This window comes from Mauremys mutica, chromosome 2 (assembly GCF_020497125.1).
Source record: "Mauremys mutica isolate MM-2020 ecotype Southern chromosome 2, ASM2049712v1, whole genome shotgun sequence".
NCBI lineage: Eukaryota > Metazoa > Chordata > Testudines > Geoemydidae > Mauremys > Mauremys mutica.
Window position 1 is genome coordinate 170,373,535 of NC_059073.1, and position 21,221 is coordinate 170,394,755.

A 21,221-nucleotide genomic window follows, 5' to 3' on the forward strand; every position below is an offset into this window, starting at 1 on the left:
GGACTGATTGTCATGAACAAGTGCTGGCCTCTTGGAAAGAGGCTGCACTAATGCTCCTTCAAAGCAATTGGCAGGCTACTGTCTTTAGTCTCCACCAGAAAATGACCCAGTACTTCCCCCTGACCTTCAACATCTCAGAAGGGCACAAGTCCAAAGCACAGGTGGTGGCACAAAGTTCTCTCACTGCTTCCAGTACCTCAATAAATATTAATAGCTAAAACTCTAGTAAAGGTGATGAGGCCCTTGTTTCCTCAAGTCTCTGTTTTATCATTATGACCCTTGTCTCATGAAAACTCAACTGCCTGATAAATAGTTCTGTTGGTTTCACCCACTGCTAAGATTAAACATCTCATTCCTGGTTTACCCTTCCTTCTTGCAAATGTCTTATTTTTATAGCCTTGTCAGTCACCTCAGGGATCAAAGAGCCCAAGCCCTCACAGCCATACCACCTTCTCCTCTTTTTCCCACCTCCTTTGGACTCCATATTCCCTGCATATGGCAACACTATCACCCTCTTGGCAACTTAATAGTGACCATTGAAAGGATGCAGCTGAGTTCCCAAAAAGTGATCCCTAAAGCTGGATGCAAAGCCATAATCAAACTCCTTTCTAAACCACTCACCCACTGATTCATACCAACTAGCTGTCTCACACCTTAGGGCCTCCCACACCCTACTGTTCTGTTCTTCTCAAAACAGGATTCCCCCCTTTTCTGTACCAATTATGTCTTTCTTCTCTCATTAGCCACCCTTCTACTGTGGCTAGATGAAGAAGGAAATCAAAGTTCCACCAACTCCCATAGTCTCTGCATCCCTATCATTTCCACTGTCCTGGAAGTGGCAGAGCGAAGAATTCAAGACTGTCCTCTAACCCCAAGGGGTGGTCATACAATAGTACAAACCCTTTCAATCCACCACCTATCAACTGTCACACTCTCACCCTCAAAAAGAATGGCTCTCACACCACAAACTGCTCACATTTCTAATCCTACTGTTACCTATAATCAGTCTGCCTGCCACAGAGACTAGCCCATAGGCACACACTCACCAGGTGATTCTTTAAATAATTTTTCCTTTGCCGGCCTCTCACCACAAAAAGAGAAACCACTTTAACCATAACTTACTCCTTCTCCCCATCTAAATCTCTCAGCACCATTAATCCACTGTCAGCACCACTTTATACTCATCCCATTAAAACACAAACATGACAATATTGAGCAAATCGACCCAGAAGTGTGAAGGTATGATCTCAGCCCAGGTGCTGAGGCCCAGCTGACCCTGGTTAAAGGCAGAGTTTGTGCAGTTGCAGGGGCAAAATGGCTGAGGAGACTCCCTGTTTAAAGTCATAGCCCCCTAATAGCAGTCCCTATTGGTGGTAAACAGGCAGAACTGCAGAGTTGGTAAAGAGCTACAATTAATATTTTCCAAATCCTCCTAGAAGTGCATATTTTTATTATTCTGTACATTTCCCATTCCATAATCGGTGAGAATGTCAACATACTCCAGCAATCACAACACAAATGTCAGTCCCAGTCATCTCAATCCTACAGCCATCCCACACTTGCCCTAATGACCCAGAAAAAAACTTTCATTGAAAGCCAAGCTAATACCCTAGCAGGACAAACTCCCTAACTGGTCACAAATTTAAAACAAGAAGTCATTTTAGGTGCTGGGTCTACAATTTCAACATTTCTTGTTCATTGGAACTAATGAAAAGGAAAGCAATCTGCTTCAACAGATATATCTTGGTAAACTTCCTGCAAGAGACGTCCTCTAAAGAGTGCAGTCAAAAAGCATTAAAAATATAGGGCCTAATTCTCATTGAGAATATTCTGGATGTCTTCAGAGAGTTCCTAACTTTTTTAAATAAAAGGCTACATTGTGACTTGGACCATGCACAGGGATGTAAGATCTCTGTGCATGCTACCAGGCACTTGGGTCTGGGTGTACAAGAGTTTTGCCCTCCTGCTTCTCATCTAAGCCAGTGCAGGGCTATCATAATTTGGTGTTAGCCTATATTGGCAGCAAATTTCTATGTCCCAGAAAGGTATCTGTTATGCACAATGACTCCTTGGATGGTGCAGCTTATGCACCACCCATTGCTCAGGACAGTGGCTAAATAGTCTCGCTCAAAACCTGCCATGAACAAAAGGACTGCAAATGCAAACCTTCTACAACAATCTGAAGATTTAGCGACATATGTTACTTTTTATGAGTGCATTAGTATGCTAATTTCTCACTAGTAGTGTGTGTTTACAGTGAGATACAATCCACAGGTAAATCTTCACACTTTATAGATGGTGACTTTTTACATAATAAATAACGTTGTAATGATATTCCCAGCTTCAAGGCTGGGTAATAAATACAGAGAAGCCTTTTATCTGTAGGTAACTGGTTTGAATCTAGCCCAGGCCAGTAGTGATCAAGTGTCACTAATTACTATCTGGCAGCTATCTGATGACCTAATAATTCTGTGGTGTCAATGTGGATACCAGTGGAGCAACAAAATACACACTCATAATTGGACTATTCTGCACCCATGCTGGTAGTCTCACGAAAAGCCAAAGATTGAATTCATGGAGTTAGAATTATTTGTTTAGCCCAGAAACTGTCAAAAATATTGATAAGACACATTGGTGAGGAAACTTGTACTACTGCTGTTATCCATGCTGTACATGTTCTCCAGGAAGAGGCTTTTAGTTCTCAGGGCTATCAGTATGGGACACACCACAGTCACTAAAGTAACTTCAATATCATATCTTTAATTTTTGTAAAAATGCAGTCAGTATAGCTAAGTGGAGTACAAAATTTTCCTTCTAAACTATTGCAGAGATACATCTCTGCTAATGAGAGTTGTATGCTCACCAAGGGAAGAATGTATTCTAAAGCTGCATATGCCCAGCATGCATTAAACACTGGATCTTGACATTCCAATGGATATTAACAAAAATCATTTCAGTTTAGTTACTTAAAATATTTGTTTTATATACAAAGTACTGAGTTCAAATCCTATTAAAAGTTATGATTTTAGTTTAAAAATTTCTGTAATTTCCTTAATGCCAAATGGTTCTCTTACTTTAGTTTGAAGTCAGTGAGCCCACTTGTGGAGTAAGGTATTAGTCAATATGAGTAAGATTATCAGAATCTGGCCCTATGTTTTCAATGTGTAGGGCTAGATTTTTGTTTTCAGGCAAAATCTTTAGACCTAAACCAGTGGTGGTGCATAAACTGCCTTACTCCGGGAGTAGCTTCAGGAGGTATTGTGACTCAGAGATACCTTGGAATTTTTCTCTCCTGCTTCCTCCTTGCTCCCAGAGGAGGGTGTAGAAAAATTATTGCTAGCCTGCATATCATCATTAAATTTCTACCCCATTCTGCTGTAGTAGGAAGAGAGCCTTAGACATAAACCCTTGTATTAGAGGCCTGGTATGAGGCAGGACCTGCTCACAGAATCTGGCAAGAACAGGGCTAATATTGCAGAAATGCACATTCCTAAGGCTGATACAAAAACATTCCCCAAGGATAACGGGGACCACACTGAAATCTTCTAAAAGATAAAGTCAGGATGACAATACGTAATAGAGATGTTTTGATTGAATCAACATGTACAAGGTAATGGGTGATAACTAGCCACATCAGGGAGCAATAACTAGCTATGTCAGAGGAAGCACGTAACTTGTTTGTCAGGATATAAAGATGTATCTCAGAGGGAGTATCTTTGTCTGGCCTAGGGAGGAATGGAAAGTCCCGCCATTCACTGAGCTGGTCCATTGTTATGAGCATACATTTATTAGTGGTCCAATAGAGTCCACAGGATACTAGTACCACGCTTCATTGACAATAAACCTGACTGGATGCCTTCATCCCTTACCATATCTTGTAGTCATTGGGTGGTTTGCTTGAGGTCTGCCATGCCTGCTGTCTGCATAGGGTTGGGGCAGCACACAGAGGGAACATATACACGCAGCCAAACATCTATCAACATCTAACCACATCTGCACTGGCTCAGCTACTCTTACCAGCAAGGTGGGTGTCAGAACCCAGGCTCCAACCACTCTGTCCATTTCCCACCCAGTCACGGCTCACCTACTCTAGGGCAGAGAATAAACAAGGAAATAACTTTGCTACTACTACTCACCTATACCCAAGGTCCTTTAAAAAGTGGAAGTCAAATCCTAGTGAGGCAAATAGAAAGGAGCACAAACACTGCCAACTTAAGTGCAAGAGTGTAATAAGAAAAGCCAAAGAGGAGTTTGAAGAAAGGCTAGCCAAAAACTCCAAAGGTAATAACAAAATGTTTTTTAAGTACATCAGAAGCAGGAAGCCTGCTAAACAACCAGTGGGGCCCCTTGACGATCGAAATACAAAAGGAGCGCTTAAAGACAATATAGTCATTGCGGAGAAACTAAATGGATTCTTTGCTTCAGTCTTCACGGCTGAGGATGTTAGGGAGATTCCCAAACCTGAGCCGGCTTTTGTAGGTGACAAATCTGAGGCACTGTCACAGATTGAAGTGTCACTAGAGGAGGTTTTGGAATTAATTGATAAACTCAACATTAACAAGTCACCGGGACCCGATGGCATTCACCCAAGAGTTCTGAAAGAACTCAAATGTGAAGTTGCGGAACTATTAACTAAGGTTTGTAACCTGTCCTTTAAATCGGCTTCTGTACCCAATGACTGGAGTTAGCTAATGTAACGCCAATATTTAAAAAGGGCTCTAGGGGTGATCCCGGCAATTACAGACCGGGAAGTCTAACGTCGGTACCAGGCAAATTAGTCGAAACAATAGTTAAGAATAAAATTGTCAGACACATAGAAAAACATAAACTGTTGAGCAATAGTCAACATGGTTTCTGTAAAGGGAAATCATGTCTTACTAATCTATTAGAGTTCTTTGAAGGGGTCAACAAACATGTGGACAAGGGGGATCCGGTGGACATAGTGTACTTAGATTTCCAGAAAGCCTTTGACAAGGTCCCTCACCAAAGGCTCTTACGTAAATTAAGCTGTCATAGGATAAAAGGGAAGGTCCTTTCATGGATTGAGAACTTGTTAAAGGACAGGGAACAAAGGGTAGGAATTAATGGTAAATTCTCAGAACTAGTGGTGTTCCCCAAGGATCAGTCCTCGGACCAATCCTATTCAATTTATTCATAAATGATCTGGAGAAAGGGGTAAACAGTGAGGTGGCCAAGTTTGCAGATGATACTAAACTACTCAAGAAAGTTAAGACCAAAGCAGATTGTGAAGAACTTCAAAAAGATCTCACAAAACTAAGTGATTGGTAAACAAAATGGCAAATGAAATTTAATGTGGATAAATGTAAAGTAATGCACATTGGAAAAAATAACCCCAACTATACATACAATATGATGGGGGCTAATTTAGCTACAACGAGTCAGGAAAAAGATGTTGGAGTCATTGTGGATAGTTCTCTGAAGATGTCCACGCAGTGTGCAGAGGCGGTCAAAAAAGCAAACAGGATGTTAGGAATCATTAAAAAGGGGATAAAGAATAAGACTGAGAATATATTATTGCCATTATATAAATCCATGGTACGCCCACATCTCGAATACTGTGTACAGATGTGGTCTCCTCACCTCAAAAAAGATATTCTAGCACTAGAAAAGGTTCAGAAAAGGGCAACTAAAATGATTAGGGGTTTGGAGAGGGTCCCATATGAGGAAAGATTAAAGAGGTTAGGACTCTTCAGCTTGGAAAAGAGGAGACTAAGGGGGGATATGATAGAGGTATATAAAATCATGAGTGATGTTGAGAAAGTGGATAAGGAAAAGTTATTTACTTATTCCCATAATACAAGAACTAGGGGACACCAAATGAAATTAATAGGCAGCAGGTTTAAAACAAATAAAAGGAAGTTCTTCTTCACGCAGCGCACAGTCAACTTGTGGAACTCCTTACCTGAGGAGGTTGTGAAGGCTAGGACTATAACAATGTTTAAAAGGGAACTGGATAAATTCATGGTGGTTAAGTCCATAAATGGCTATTAGCCAGGATGGGTAAGGAATGGTGTCCCTAGCCTCTGTCAGAGGATGGAGATGGATGGCAGGAGAGAGATCACTTGATCATTGCCTGTTAGGTTCACTCCTTCTGGGGCACCTTGCATTGGCCACTGTCAGTAGACAGATACTGGGCTAGATGGACCTTTGGTCTGACCCGTTACGGCCGTTCTTATGTTCTTATGTCCAGATGGCCCAAGAGTGAGTGTGAGCTGGGGATTACTCCCCTGAATGGGTATATAGTCTGAATCACAATCTACTCCTTAATTATCTTTGGGTGATAAAGAGGGTTAGACAAGTGTTTGGTGAAAATGCAACTTACAATGCTGCCATTTTCTAGATACAGAGGGACCTAGACAAATTATGCAGAGTCCTGTACTGCATGCAGATGTGGTTCCCCCATCTCAAAAAAGATATATTGGAATTGGAAAAGGTTCAGAAAAGGGCAACAAAAATGATTAGCGGTATAGAACGGCTTCCATATGAGGAGATATTAATAAGACTGGGACTTTTCAGCTTGGAAAAGAGGCAACAAAGGGGGGATATGATAGAGGTCTATAAAATCAGGAGTGGTATAGAGAAAGTAAATAACGAAGTGTTATTTACTCCTTCTCATAATACAAGAACAAGGGGCCACCAAATGAAATGAATAGGTAGCAGATTTAAAACAAACAGAAGAAAGTATTTTTTCACGTAATGCACTGTCAACCTCTGGAACTCCTTGCCAGAGGGTGTTGTGAAGGCCAAAACTATAACAGGGTTCAAAAGGGAGCTAGATAGATTCATGGAAGATAGATCCATCAATGGCTATTAGCCAGGATGGGCAGGAATGGTATCTGTAGCCTCTGTTTGCCAGAAGCTGGGATTAGGTGACAGGGCATGGATCACTTGATGATAACCTGTCTGTTTATTCCCTTTGGGGCACCTGCCATTGGCCACTGTCAGAGGACAGGATACTGGGATTGATGGACCTTTGGTTTGACCCAGTATGGCCATTCTTATGTTCACTCTTCCCTTGATCTCAGTGCTCTCCCTGCTGATGCCAGGCACCATGAAGGAGGAGACGTATGTTCTTGGACTCAAATTCAGAGGTGGTGAGGAGCAGAGGGGAAGATAGGGACATAAGCAAATAGACTAGGTTGGGAATGGTATAACAGCAGAGGAAGGTAGGAAGCAACTTGGGGACAGGGACAGAAGATTTATAACCATAAGAGCATATGCTCCTCCAGAACATGTAACTAAACCCAGGATACCCAAGTCTCAACATTCTTCTGCTGTCTAGCAAATACCTATAAACCTAAATGAGTATCTCACCTCTCCCCTACTAGCTGGCCGCATAGAGGATAACGGCCTAATTCTGCTAAAAGTTCTCCATTAGGTTGAGTGGCAGAAGACTGTGCTGTCCATCTAAATGTCCCAAATCTGCTGATTACCCATGTGTGATAAATATGATTAAAAAATAATGGAATTTGGTTTTTGTTTGCTTGTTAGAAAATTACATTTAGAAAACCCTAAGTTTATGTTAAAAGAATGTTAAGATTATAAAGTCAAGCATTCAAAAGTTAGGGAATGCCAAATTTATAGTTGCCTTTGTAACCCTAATGTTGTTTATATGGAGAGGTTGTATGTATAATATGTGTTACTTTGTGTCTAGAATACAAGAATTGTTGTGCTCATCTATCTCCATTAAAAAAACCTATTAATTTACATTGTCAAGATACAAATTTTCACAGCATTCACATAGTTGACTGAGATCAGTCTGGTGGCTTAGCTTTATAATGTCTTATATTTTTGTCGATATATTTTAACATTCCTTTAAAAACAACTAAAAGCTGCATATTATAATCTTTCTCCTTTTTCTTCAGGTATAGCAGCAATGCTTGTATCCTTCCTGGTGGGTTTATACTATAACACTATCATTGCCTGGGTGATGTGGTATTTCTTCAACTCTTTCCAGGAGCCATTGCCTTGGAGTGACTGCCCACTCAATGCTAACAGAACTGGTACAGATTATGAAATAGTATTTTAATTTGCAAAGCACTTTTTGTCATTAGCAATTAATTCAATAAGAACTTTTTTGTATAAAAATAACATATCATACCAACTATGTCAGGGTTGTATGAAGTGTAGTTGCAGCCATGTTGGTCCCAGGATGTTAGAGAGACAAGGTAGGTGTGAGGTAATATCTTTTATTGGATCAACTTCTCTTGGTGAGAGGGACAAGCTTGTCTCTCTTACCATCAGAAGTTGGTCCAATAAAATATACTAACTCACCCACCCAGTCTCTCTACTTTATCATGGAGCATTTTGATATTTTAATACTTCAGTTTTGCAGAAGAGTATTCACTATACACAAAATCTGTGTTGTGGAGTTATTATAGAATAGACTATCAGGGTTGGAAGGGACCTCAGGAGATTATGTAGGACAACCCCCTGCTCAAAGCAGGGCCCATCTCCAGACAGATTTTTGCTTCACATCCCTAAATAGCCCCCTCAAGGATTGAATTCACAACCCTGGGTTTAGCAGGCCAATGCGCAAACCACTGAGCTATCCCTCTGGCTTAAATTTCAGCCTTTAGATGAAATAACTGACACACTGTAACCTCTTTAGAACTGGCGCCACTAAGAGAGAGTTGATACCGTTGATAGGAAAATACACGTATTTGCAAAAGTACAAGATCCAGTGCAAATATTAGCATTCAGGAGCACTTTGTAGATTATTGGCACCATAAAAAAATCTTGATAGGTTAAAAAAGATACAGTTCAATAATGCTTTTGTATGTTTCATGGTCTGTAAAGATAGAGTGTACCCATTTCCCTCACACTAGCACAATCAAATTTTAAAGTTATAAAGAGCTCCACTCAGTATAAACAAACTCAGAAACATATTAAATTAATTAAGCATCATCTTTGAAACTTCAGATTTCTATCACAAGTGAAATTGATAGCTTTCTTTTAATAACTTTTAACACTGTGTCTGAGATTTTCAAAGGTACCTAGGAGTTTTCAAATGGGAAATGATCATCTAAAACCTTTAGGAAGCTTTGAACATTCCAGTCTGTGTCAGATAAGAGAACAGGTTGGAAATTATTTATCTAAAATATGAGATGAGGCTGTAACATTTTGTGACATATAAATACATCTAAGTGAGGTGAGACATGTTAGATATAACTTTTCAACTGCACTATTTCAGAAAATAGTAACTACTAATGACAAAATGTATGAGGCACAAATATAAAAGAGCTGCATATTCTGATAGTCCAGACCAGAATGATATTTAGGTTAGACAATTATAAAAGATCCGATTCTGGGTGTTGATCTCAGAACAGATTGCCTTGAATCAACAAACAAATGCTTAAATATTGCCCTACAACATGGAAAGACTAATGTCTGATGAACACTGATCATGAATGTATGAAGTAGTACAGAGGTGGAAGCACCCCCCTTGCAGGCAGGCATGGTGTCGCAGGTGAGACCTTGCCTCAGTTTCTCCCCATCTGGGTATAAGATCAACCAGGCCTTTTTTTTTTATTAAGTATTAAGGAGCAACCTCTTCTGATGGTCTCATTTATTGTAACGGAAAAAGGAAAACATAAATGAAAGCTTCAGTCAGCTGCTCCACTGGGAACTCTTCACCTCTGGTTTAATCAATCTTATGTCTTGCCTTTCTAGCCATAGAGCACTCTCAGGATGAATTTCCTGCCTGAAGCTTGGGTCTCTGCTGGGTTTTCAGCTGGCTTCCACTCTTTCTCCTTTGTTGAGCAAGTCATTGGTAGCTCCCAAGGAGGTGCCACACTCAGTTTGTTCTCTGGGGCTGTTCCTATCCCTTGCCTGTTCCTCTCTCCATAAGCCTCTGCTCTCCAGGTAGACATCACTTGGAATAGCTTCCTAACCAGCTCCCCTGAGAAGTCTCTCACCTCAGGAGCTTCTGCTGTCCTGGCTTCTTGACTAAGCCCTCATGAGCCTTTATTAGACCCAAATATTTCTTACCAAATTAACTGCTTCCCAGCTACTTCAGCAATTAACTAGCTGCAGGTGGATCTGGGTTGGGTCACTCTCCTTAGCAGATCCTGTCACAGGTAAGCTGGGTGCCTGACCCCCAGCCCCCTAGGGACCAGCTACCCTGTGATGTATTCCCCTTCCCCCCCATTTTAAAAAATGAACATTGCCCTTCCCAAGGCAAGGTTAAGTATTTGCATATGTCTAAATGGGCTCAACCATTAAGCACCTTCTCCAGGACTGCTGACATAGGTCACCTCTCAATCATTTCTTCCAGCCAGGGAGGTCCTTCTTGTTTTTCTTGTTTGACTGCCTCAAGGAAGTCTGCAAATCGTTTAACCATTCTTCTATTCTCATCACTGAAGTACAACAATATTGCAAGTCATATTCACAAAGTCCTATGTTGGTTGTTTGGCAAACAAACTCCCCTATAGTCTTTGGTACATCATAATTCAAAACAAGTTGTACATTTTGTATTGCCAGAGATAATTAACAGCATTAGTCTCTGACCATTGGCAAACCTGAGTCAGGCTTCTTCTTGATCTTCTCAGACAAAGCCTTCCAGGATACATTTTCAGGCACATCCTTTGGAGTTAAGGTTGTCTTACATCGAGCCTAATTCTCCCTTGGGGTTTCTCATTATTACCAATCTAATCTTTTTTCCTACAGCCTTCAGTAACAGCTTAGCCCATTTCTGAGTCTCTTGGATCCACATCACTTCATGTGTGATGTTATCCATTGGAGAATCACTTTTACTCTCCTCCCTTGAAGGATCCCAGTTTACCTTTAAATTAGACTTCTTTTTAGACGGCTTTAAGATAGACTTCTTTTTAGCTCCACTTTGATTAGGGTCTTGTACTGCTGTTTCCAAAATCTCTGTCTCAGTCCTTCCTCTTGTACTTCAGCTCCTTTCTGGGGATGACTTTCTTCCTCACCAGCCTGGCAGCTTCCCCTTTCAAGGGTTTGAGGCACTACCTCACCCCATCTGTCCTCTGTTGTCTGACATTTCCTGGGACTCAATCCCCTCTTAAGGGCTGCCTTCTCACCCTCTAGGAGTTCAGTTCTCTTACCTTGGGTCTTGATACCATGGGACTGTTGAAAGATTTTTCATGGGGCTTCCACAGATTCTTCAATAACAGCAAGTGCTGTCATTACCTGTCACTTGCTTTTATCATCAGGCCAGCTAACTCTTGCTTTTGTTTCATGGCTTGGGCCAGGGTACAGTCTCTTGAGAACAGTTTTTTCTCTAGTTCCTTCAAAGGTATCCACATTTTGGTCCTGTAGTGCACTGAGGTGTGCCATGATCAGAAGGAGACCCCGTTGACCGGAAGGTATGCGATGCATTGTCCTAGGGATGAGGGTGATGTCGTGGTGGGCGTGTGCTATAGAACACTGGATCAGAAGGATGAGGTAGACGAGGCTTTCTTCGGACAACTAACTGAAGTTTCCAGATCACAGGCCCTGGTTCTAATGGGGGACTTCAATCACACTGACATCTGCTGGAAGAGTAATACAGCAATGCACAGACAATGCAGGAAGTTTTTGGAGAGTGTTGGGGACAACTTCCTGGTACAAGTGCTGGAGGAACCAACTAGGGGCCGTGCTCCTCTTGACCTGCTGCTCACAAACAGGGAAGAATTGGTAGGGGAAGTAGAAGTGAGTCGCAGCCTGGGCAGCAGTGACCATGAGATGGTTGAGTTCAGGATCCTGATAAAAGGAAGAAAAGAGAGCAGCAGAATACGGACTCTGGACTTCAGAAAAGCAGACTTTGACTCCCTCAGGGAACTGATGGGCAGGATCCCCTGGGAGGGTAATATGAGGGGGAAAGGAGTCCAGGAGAGCTGGCTGTATTTTAAAGAAGCCTTATTGAGGGTGCAGGAACAAACCATCCCAATGTGCAGAAAGAACAGCAAATATGACAGGTGACCAGAGAAATCTTCAGTGAGCTTAGACACAAAATGGAAGCTTACAAGATGCAGAAACTTGGACAGATGACTAGGGATGAGTATAAAAATATTGCTTGAGCATGCAGGGGTGTAATCAGGAAGTCCAAATCACAATTGAAGTTGCAGCTAGCAAGGAATATGAAGGGTAACAAGAAGAGTTTCTACAGGTATGGTAGCAAAAAGAAGGTGGTCAGGGAAAGTGTGGGACCTTTACTGAATGGGGCAGGCAACCTAGTGACAGATGAGGTGGAAAAAGCTGAAGTACTCAATGTTTTTTTGCCTCTGTCTTCACAGACAAGGTCAGCTCCCAAACTGCTGCACTGGGCAGCACAGTATGGGAAGGAGGTGAGTAGCCCTCAGTGGTGAAAGAACAGGTTAAGGACTATTTAGAAAAGCTGCACATGCCCAAGTCCATGGGGCTGGATGCAATGCATCTGAGGGAGGCTGATGTGATCGCAGAGCCATTGGCCATTATCTTTGAAAACTCGTGGTGATTGGGGGAAGTCCCGCACGACTGGAAAAAGTCAAATATAGGCCCATCTTTTAAAAAGGGAAGAAGGAGAATCCGGTCAGCCTTACCTCAGTCCCTGAAAAAATCATAGAGTAGGTCCTTAAGGAGTCCATTTTGAAGCACTTGGAGGAGAGGAAGATGATCAGGAACAGTCAACATGGATTCACCAAGGGCAAGTCATGCCTGATCACCCACTATGATGAGATAACTGGCTTTGTGGATATGGGAAAAGCAGTGGATGTGATATAACTTGACGTTTCCAAAGCTTTTGATAATGGTCTCCCACAGTAGTCTTGCCAACAAGCTATAGAAGTATGGATTGGATGAATGGACTATAAGGTGGATAGAAAGCTGGCTAGATTATTGGTCTCAATGATCAACAGCTTGATGTCTAGTTGGCAGCCAGGACCAAGTGGAGTGCCCCATGGATCAGTCCTGGGAACAGTTTTGTTCAACATCTTCATTAATGATCTGGATGATGGGATGGATTGCACCCTCAGTAAGTTTGCGGATGACACTAAGATTGGGGGAGAGGCAGGGCCGGCTCCAGACCCCAGCACGCCATTTTGGGGGCGGCATTTTGCCGAGAGGACAGCAGGCGGCTCCGGTGGACCTCCCACAGGCATGCCTGCGGAGGGTCCGCTGGTCCCATGGCTCCGGTGGACCTCCCGCAGACGTGCCTGCGGAGGGTCCGCTGGTCCCGCGGCTCCGGTGGACCTCCCGCAGACGTGCCTGCGGAGGGTCCGCTGGTCCCGCGGCTCCGGTGGACCTCCCGCAGACGTGCCTGCGGAGGGTCCGCTGGTCCCGCGGCTCCGGTGGAGCATCTCACCAGAGTGAGATGATATAGCTGTAGCAGTTTCTGATTGTGGAGTTGCAGAGGTTTCAGCTCGCCATCTGTCTTTTGTTGAAGCTCAGTTGATTTTGGTCCTGCTATCATTGTAAAAAGCTTCCTTCTCCAACTGTAGCTGCTTATGCTTATGCTTCAGTTTATTGGTGAGCTTATTCAGCTCTTCCTGAAGCTGGGAGGTCTTGAGTTGCTTCGCCATCTTCAGACTCCCAAGTTGCTTCTTTAGCAGCCTCTTTCTCTTCTTTCTTCATCTTCCATTTTAACTCATCCTCCAACAGCTGTTGCTGGACTTGGTGGGTATGTTGCTATTGGCCCAGATCTCCTGCAGTTGCTCCTGCAGCTTTTCTGTTTGCTGAAGGATTTTAAGTGGCAGTTGAACCTGAAGTGGAAGCAAAGTGCTGCCTTTCTGCTCCAGTATGTGTTGTCCATCCACAGTGACTTTCGGCTCCTGTAACTTCCTGATTGTCCATTACATTAATCTAGAGCGTCTGTTTTAGAAAAACATTTAATCTTGATTTTAAAATGTTCCATGAGAGAGAATCCACCACAACCATTGCTAAATTGTTCCAATGATTAATTACTCTAACCATTAAAAATGTATGCCTTATTTCCGGTCTGAATTTGTCTAGCTTCAATTTCCTGCCATTGGATCGTATTATACCTTTCTCTGCTAGACAGAAGAGCCCATTATTAAATATTTTTCCCCAAATAGATGCTTATAGACTGTAATCGTCACCCTTTATTCTCTTTATTAAGCTAAATCTTGAGCTCCTTCAGTCTATGACTATAAAGCATATTTTCTAATCCTTTAATCATTCCCTGAACCTTTCTCAACATCATTCTTGAACTGTGGACACCAAAACTGGACACAATATTCCAGCAGCTGATGCACCAGTGCCAAATACAAATACAAACCTCTCTACTCCTCCTCAGGATTCCCCTGTGTTTGCGTCCAAGGATTGCATTAATCTTTCTGGCCACAGTGTTGCACTGGGAGCTCATGTTCAGCTGATTATCCACCATGACCCCCAAATCTTTATCAGAGTCACTACTTCCCAGGATAGAGTCCCCCTATCATATCACTATTTTCTTAGTTCCTAGATGTATACATTAACATTTAGCCAAACGTACCTGTTCATGCAGAGAGATCAACAACCAGTAGATCCACCTGTATATTGCTCCAACTCTAGAATTGTGCCCTTTATATTATAAGAAAGAGGACAATTAATGGCAATAGGGACTCTTGCTTCAAGGACATTCCAGAAGGGAATTCTCAGACAAGATCTCTTGCAAGATAAAAACAATGGAAGGCCCAAAGATTTTTTTTTTAAATTGAGTTTGGAGAGGGAAGCTCTCCCTGAAGAACACCCACACATACATCTCTTTTACTTGGGGAGAAAAAAAAGCCAAAATACATACTGTAGAAATTGTACCTGTTTTCATAACTTCCCTCCCCATTTTATTCTTCACAAGCCACCATAACTCCCTCATAGCTAGTCAATAAAAGATGGGAAAGGAAACTCATATACAAGAGTCTTCCTCCCGTTCAGCTTCACAGATTTCATATATAGGGTGGGTTTAATAAAACAACAAATTCTCCATGAGAATTGCCATTAGGCTGGCCTCCTTCTGTAAGAAGCTATCAGTTTCCCATGAAACCAGGTACTAAGAGGTTCTGAGACTTACCAAACAAATTTCAGTGGGATTATAGTTCTGTAATTTAGGATAGAATTGGTTTATAATTATTTTACATATCTATAATAAATTTACTGAATGACCATCTTTTTATGGTTACAGGTTATGTAGAAGAGTGTGCCAAGAGTTCTCCTGTAGATTATTTCTGGTATAGAGAAACTTTAAATATTTCCACTTCCATTGATGATTCAGGCACCATACAGTGGTGGCTTTTACTGTGTTTAACATGTGCCTGGGGAGTACTGTATGTGTGCACAATCAGAGGCATTGAAACAACAGGAAAGGTACTACATTTTGTTTTATATGAGAGTGAGATATACAAATTCTATTGTGATTCCCTATTTATACAGGAGGATATGTGAAACTAGTCATATTATAAAAGCTACATATTTCATAAGCAAAAGTAATCCTATTGCCAATATCAATTTTTAAAAAAATGTCATATCTCAGTAATCTTTTTGAACAGGGAATCAGGATGAATGGGGATTCAATGTATGTGTGGATTCAGTAGGATCCAGCTCCATGATCTCAACAAGCCTTTCTCTCATTCTGTATCTTACTTACCTTTAAGATGTCTTAATGAATGATCCAATAGACTGATCTTTTTGGTATGACCATTCTCAAATCATGTGTGTCTATCCTTATTGGGATTTGTGCTCATCCCTCAATACTTACTATCTAAATACCAAATCCAAGGTTTTCAAAAATGAGTACCGGTACCTAAAGTTAGGTTCCTAAGGGTACGTCTTCACTACCCACCATATCGGCGGGTAGCAATCGATTTCTCGGAGTTCGATATATCGCGTCTCATCTAGACGCGATATATCGAACTCCGAACGCGCTCCCGTCGACTCCGGAACTCCACCACCGCGAACGGCGGTGGCGGAGTCGATGGGGGAGCCACGGACGTCGATCCCGTGCCGTGAGGATGGGTAAGTAATTCGAACTAAGGTACTTCGACTTCAGCTATGCTATTCGCGTAGCTGAAGTTGCATACCTTATATCAAACCCCCCCCGCAGTGTAGACCAGGCCTAAGTGCATAGTTAAGCACTTAAATAAATACCCTTATTTTTAAAAATGTTGAGCATTCAGCAGCTCCCAAATTTTTGTAATAGCAACAGTAATAATCAGACAACAGGTTGTAGATTTTTTTTTCATAGTTAGCAGTCATGAATTGAATGCTGAAGAGTTACAACTTGCCTTAAATTGAGCACTGACTCAATATATATATATATATATTAATAACTCAAAATATACTTGTGTACTGCATTTGTCAAACACAAGCGTTCCAACAGTATGTTAATCATGACCAGTTTGACACTCTTTTCTATTGTTTAGCTGTTGTTTCACATTTAATTGTTTTCTCCTCTCATTTCTTTATTTTTCATGAAACAGTATTTATGTCATACTTTTAAATATTTATATGTTCCTTCTCCAGGCAGTGTATGTAACATCAACTCTTCCTTATGTTGTGCTTACCATTTTCCTGATCCGTGGCTTGACATTGAAAGGATCAGTCAATGGAATTGTATATCTATTCACTCCCAATGTAAGTGATTGGATTCTTTTGTCTGTGAATGAGGCCATTAAGTAGATATCTGTATCATTAAGGAAAAGTAGAAAATAAACCCCTTCCATCAGTATGTATTCTGACTATCCTTCAGGCATCCTACAAGCCATTTCCTTAAGGCTTGAGTTGGATGGTGGAGCCCTTCTTTGCATTAGAGCAGTGGTTCCCAAACTTGGTTTGCGGTTTGTTCAGGGTAAGCCCCTGGCAGGCTGCAAGACGCTTTGTTTATCTGAGCGTCCGCAGGTAGAGCTGCTTGCAGCTCCCAGTGGAACACATTAGGAAATTGTTAATAATTGCATGCTAGCCATTTGGGTCTTCTGTTGTAGTGGTGATTAGGGTCTCAAACCTATCACCATATCATGCTGATTATTCTTTCAGCCATGAAAGAATACATGCTCCCCTCAAATTATGTTGTTGAACTCCTGAATGGGCCAGAGGGATCATTCCAGAACAATGTGAACTGTTTTCTCACCTCCTACTACATTCTGCTTCTAGAATGCTTCCATACTCTACCAGTAGAAAGCACTCAGCCTGAGTTTGAAACATAAATGGTGGATTTAGAATGGGATTATAGTCCTATCTTGGAATTTTCTGACCAGATATCTGTATTAAAATGGTTTATTTTCAGAACAGTTTCTCACTGAAAGAAGTGTTCAGCTGCCATGGGAAGCCAAGATATCAGGGTTTATCTGTTGATCAATCAGTGTTAAGTGGTACAACTTAAACACTTTTTGGAGGAAAGAGATAAGGAACCTACTGTCACCTAAAGGAAGACAATTATTTGCATAATCTTGTCTTTTTATATATTTGTTTAAAAAACTACTTATATTTAATTTTAACACATAAGAAACACAAAGAAAAGAAGTTTATAAAAGCACTCATTTTGTTTCCTGTCCATGTTTTAAGAGTGAGAATTAACTATGTACCATCATCTCCAATGATCTTGTTCAAGATTCAGCATAAGCTGTAATATTATACAACATAAGATGTCATATTATACATTCATGAAGCTTTTTGTCTTATACCTCAGGTTACTGAATTGGCTAACCCAGTCACATGGCTGGATGCTGGAGCCCAGGTGTTCTACTCTTTCTCCCTTGCCTTCGGAGGCCTCATCTCCTTCTCTAGTTACAATTCCATTCAGTAAGTAGCAAGCACAAAAATACAATTTGATATCAGTATTTCATTATTTGAGATAAAGTGTTGCAGTTAGATTCTGCCCTTTAATTGCATAATTATTTAGGGCTGGATAGTTCTCAGCTCCAAAAGTTGAGGAGACTCAGACTCAGACCCAGTACATCTTCTTTGGAGGGATAAAAGAGTACAACTTCAACACCCTTTTCACTGCATCCTTTGAAAGCACTTGTTCTTTTCTCATATCCTAGCAGAGCACACCAATGCACTATAATACTAATGAATTCAGCATAATAAAGCTGTATGATGTAAGTCACTACATACTGAATGTCTCCTCCCCGTTTCCCTCCCTCACCCTTTGGAGCAAAGCTATAAAGCAGGGGAGGAAATGGCAAAATAGGCCAGTCTGTGGGAACTTGTTTTTTCCAGAACTCATCATGTCATGGGGTTCAGAAGCAGTGTAGAGTCAAAAGGCTCCTGGATAGATAGCCAGAGCCTCTGTAGGGCTCAACAACTCTGTAAATTTAAGGAGCAGAATCCAAATCAAGTCTGCAGCTGGGTAATCCCTGATCCCTAAATAGGACAATTCCAAAGAAATTCCATCTTTGGGCAGTTCATGGCATTTCACATACTATACCTGGGTTTTCTCCACACATACTGGACAATAACAACAAGGAGTCCGGTGGCACCTTAAAGACTAACATATATTTTGGCATAAGCTTTTGTGGGTAAAAAACATACTTCTTCAGATGCATGGAGTGAAAATTGCAGAGGAAAATTCCTTCCCGACCCCAAATATGGCGATCAGTTAAACCCTGAGCATGTGGGCAAGACTCACCAGCCAGCACCCAGGAAAGAATTCTCTGTAGTAACTCAGATCCCATCCCATCACAGACCACTGGCCATACTTCCCGGCTGATAATCAAAGATCAATTGCCAAATTAATTGCCAATATTAGGCTATCCCATCATACTCTCCCCTCCATAAACTTATCAAGCTTAGTCTTGAAGCCAGATATGTCTTTTGTCCCCACTACTCCCCTTGGAAGGCTGTTTCAGAACTTCAGTCCTCTAATGGTTAGAAACCTTCATCTAATTTCAAGTCTAAACTTCCTAGTGTCCAGTTTATATCCATTTCTTCTTGTGTCCATATTGGTACTAAGCTTAAATAATTCCTCTCCCTCCCTGATATTTATCCCTCTGATATATTTATAAAGAGCAATCATATCCCCCCTCAGCCTTCTTTTGGTTAGGCTAAATAAGCCAAACTCTTTCAGTCTCCTTTCATAAGACAAGTTTTCCATTCCTCTGATCATCCTAGTAGCCCTTCTCTGTACCTGTTCCAGTTTGAATTTATCTTTCTTAGGGCTAGTCTACACTTACCGTCCGGGTCGACGCGGTGAGTTCGACTTCTCGGAGTTCGAACTATCGCGTCTGATCTAGACGCGATAGTTCGAACTCTGGAAGCGCCGCGGTCGACTCCGGTACTCCACCACTGCAAAAGGCGGTGGCGGAGTCGACCTTGGAGCCGCGGACTTCGATCCCGCGGCGTCTGGACGGGTAAGTAGTTCGAACTAGGGTACTTCGAGTTCAGCTACGCTATTCACGTAGCTGAACTTGCGTACCCTAGTTCGACTCCCGCCCTTAGTGTAGACCTGCCCTTAAACATGGAAGACCAGAACTGCACACAGTATTCCAGATGAGGTCTCACCAGTCCCTTGTATAACGGTACTAACACCTCCTTATCTTTACTGGAAATACCTCGCCTGATGCATCCTAAAACCACATTAGCTTTTTTAACAGCCATATCACATTGGCGGCTCATAGTCATCCTGTGATCAACCAATACTCCAAGGTCCTTCTCCTCCTCTGTTACTGATGTGTCCCCAATTTATAACCAAAATTCTTGTTATTAATCCCTAAATGCATGACCTTGCACTTTTCACTATTAAATTTCATCCTATTACTATTACTCCAGTTTACAAGGTCATCCAGATCTTCCTGTATGAAATCCCGGTCCTTCTCTGTGTTAGCAATACCTCCCAGCTTTGTGTTATCCACAAACTTTATTACCACATTCCCACTTTTTGTGCCAAGGTCAGTAATAAAAAGATTAAATAAGATTGGTCCCAAAACCAATCCCTGAGGAACTCCACTAGTAACCTCCTTCCAGCCTGACAGTTCACCTTTCAGCATGACCCATTGTAGTCTCCCCTTTAACCAATTCCTTATCCACCTTTCAATTTTCATATTGATCCCCATCTTTTCCAATTTAGCTAATAATTCCCCATGTGGCACCATATCAAATGCCTTACTGAAATCGAGGTAAATTAGATCCACTGCATTTCCTTTGACTAGAAAAATCTGTTACCTTCTCAAAGAAGGAGATCAGGTTGGTTTGACATGATCTACCTTTTGTAAAACCATGTTGTATTTCGTACCAATTACCATTGACCTCAATGTCCTTAACTACTTTCTCCTTCAAAATTTTTTCCAAGACCTTGCATACTACAGATGTTAAACTAACAGGCCTATAGTTACTCGGATCACTTTTTTCCCCTTTCTTAAAAATAGGAACTATGTTAGCAATTCTCCAGTCGTACGGTACAACCCCTGAGTTTACCGATTCATTAAAAATTCTTGCTAATGGGCTTTCAGTTTCATGTGCCAGTTCTTTTAATATTTTTGGATGAAGATTATCTGGGCCCTCCGATTTCATCCCATTAAGCTATTCGAGTTTAGCTTCTACCTTGGATGTGGTAATATCTACCTCCATATCCTCATTCCCATTTGTCATCCTACCATTATCCCTAAGCTCCTCATTAAAGACTGAGGCAAAATATTTGTTTAGATATTGGGCCATGCCTAGATTATCCTTAATTTCCACTCCATCCTCAGTGTTTAGCGGTCCCACTTCTTTTTTCTTTGTTTTCTTCTTATTTATATGGCTATAGAGCCTTTTACTATTGGTTTTAATTCCCTTTGCAAGGTCCAACTCTACATGGCTTTTGGCCTTTCTCACTTTATCGCTACATGTTCTGACCTCAATAAGGTAGCTTTCCTTGCTAATCCCTCCCATCTTCCACTCCTTGTAGGCTTTCTGCGTTTTCTTAATCACCTCTCTGAGATGCCTGCTCATCCAGCTTGGTCTACAACTCCTACCTCTGAATTTTTTCCCCTTTCTTGGGATGCAGGCTTCTGATAGTTTCTGCAACTTTGACTTGAAGTAATTCCAGGCCTCCTCTGCCTTTAGATACACAAGTTCTTCAGTCCAATTCACTTCCCTAACTAATTTCCTTAATTCTTTTAAGTTAGCCCTTTTGAAATCAAAAACCCTAGACCCAGATCTATTTTTGTTTATCCTTCCATCTAATTTGAACGGAATTAGCTCATGATCACTCGAACCAAGGTTGTCCCCTACAACTATGTCTTCTATGAGGTCCTCACTACTCATCAAAACCAAATCTAAAATGGCATCCCCTCTTGTTGGTTCAGCAA

At 41.5% G+C, this 21,221-nt stretch overlaps 1 protein-coding gene across 1 annotated transcript in view; it reads left to right on the forward strand.

The window, feature by feature from the left end:
* SLC6A19 (solute carrier family 6 member 19) overlaps positions 1 to 21,221 on the forward strand; it is an 82,960-nt gene that overhangs the window by 20,192 nt on the left and 41,547 nt on the right. Inside the window, exons 3-6 of the mRNA XM_045007053.1 lie at positions 7,887 to 8,024; positions 15,122 to 15,303; positions 16,459 to 16,569; positions 17,621 to 17,733. Of these exons, the coding sequence (XP_044862988.1) occupies positions 7,887 to 8,024; positions 15,122 to 15,303; positions 16,459 to 16,569; positions 17,621 to 17,733 (544 nt within the window). The remainder of the gene's footprint in view (positions 1 to 7,886; positions 8,025 to 15,121; positions 15,304 to 16,458; positions 16,570 to 17,620; positions 17,734 to 21,221) is intronic.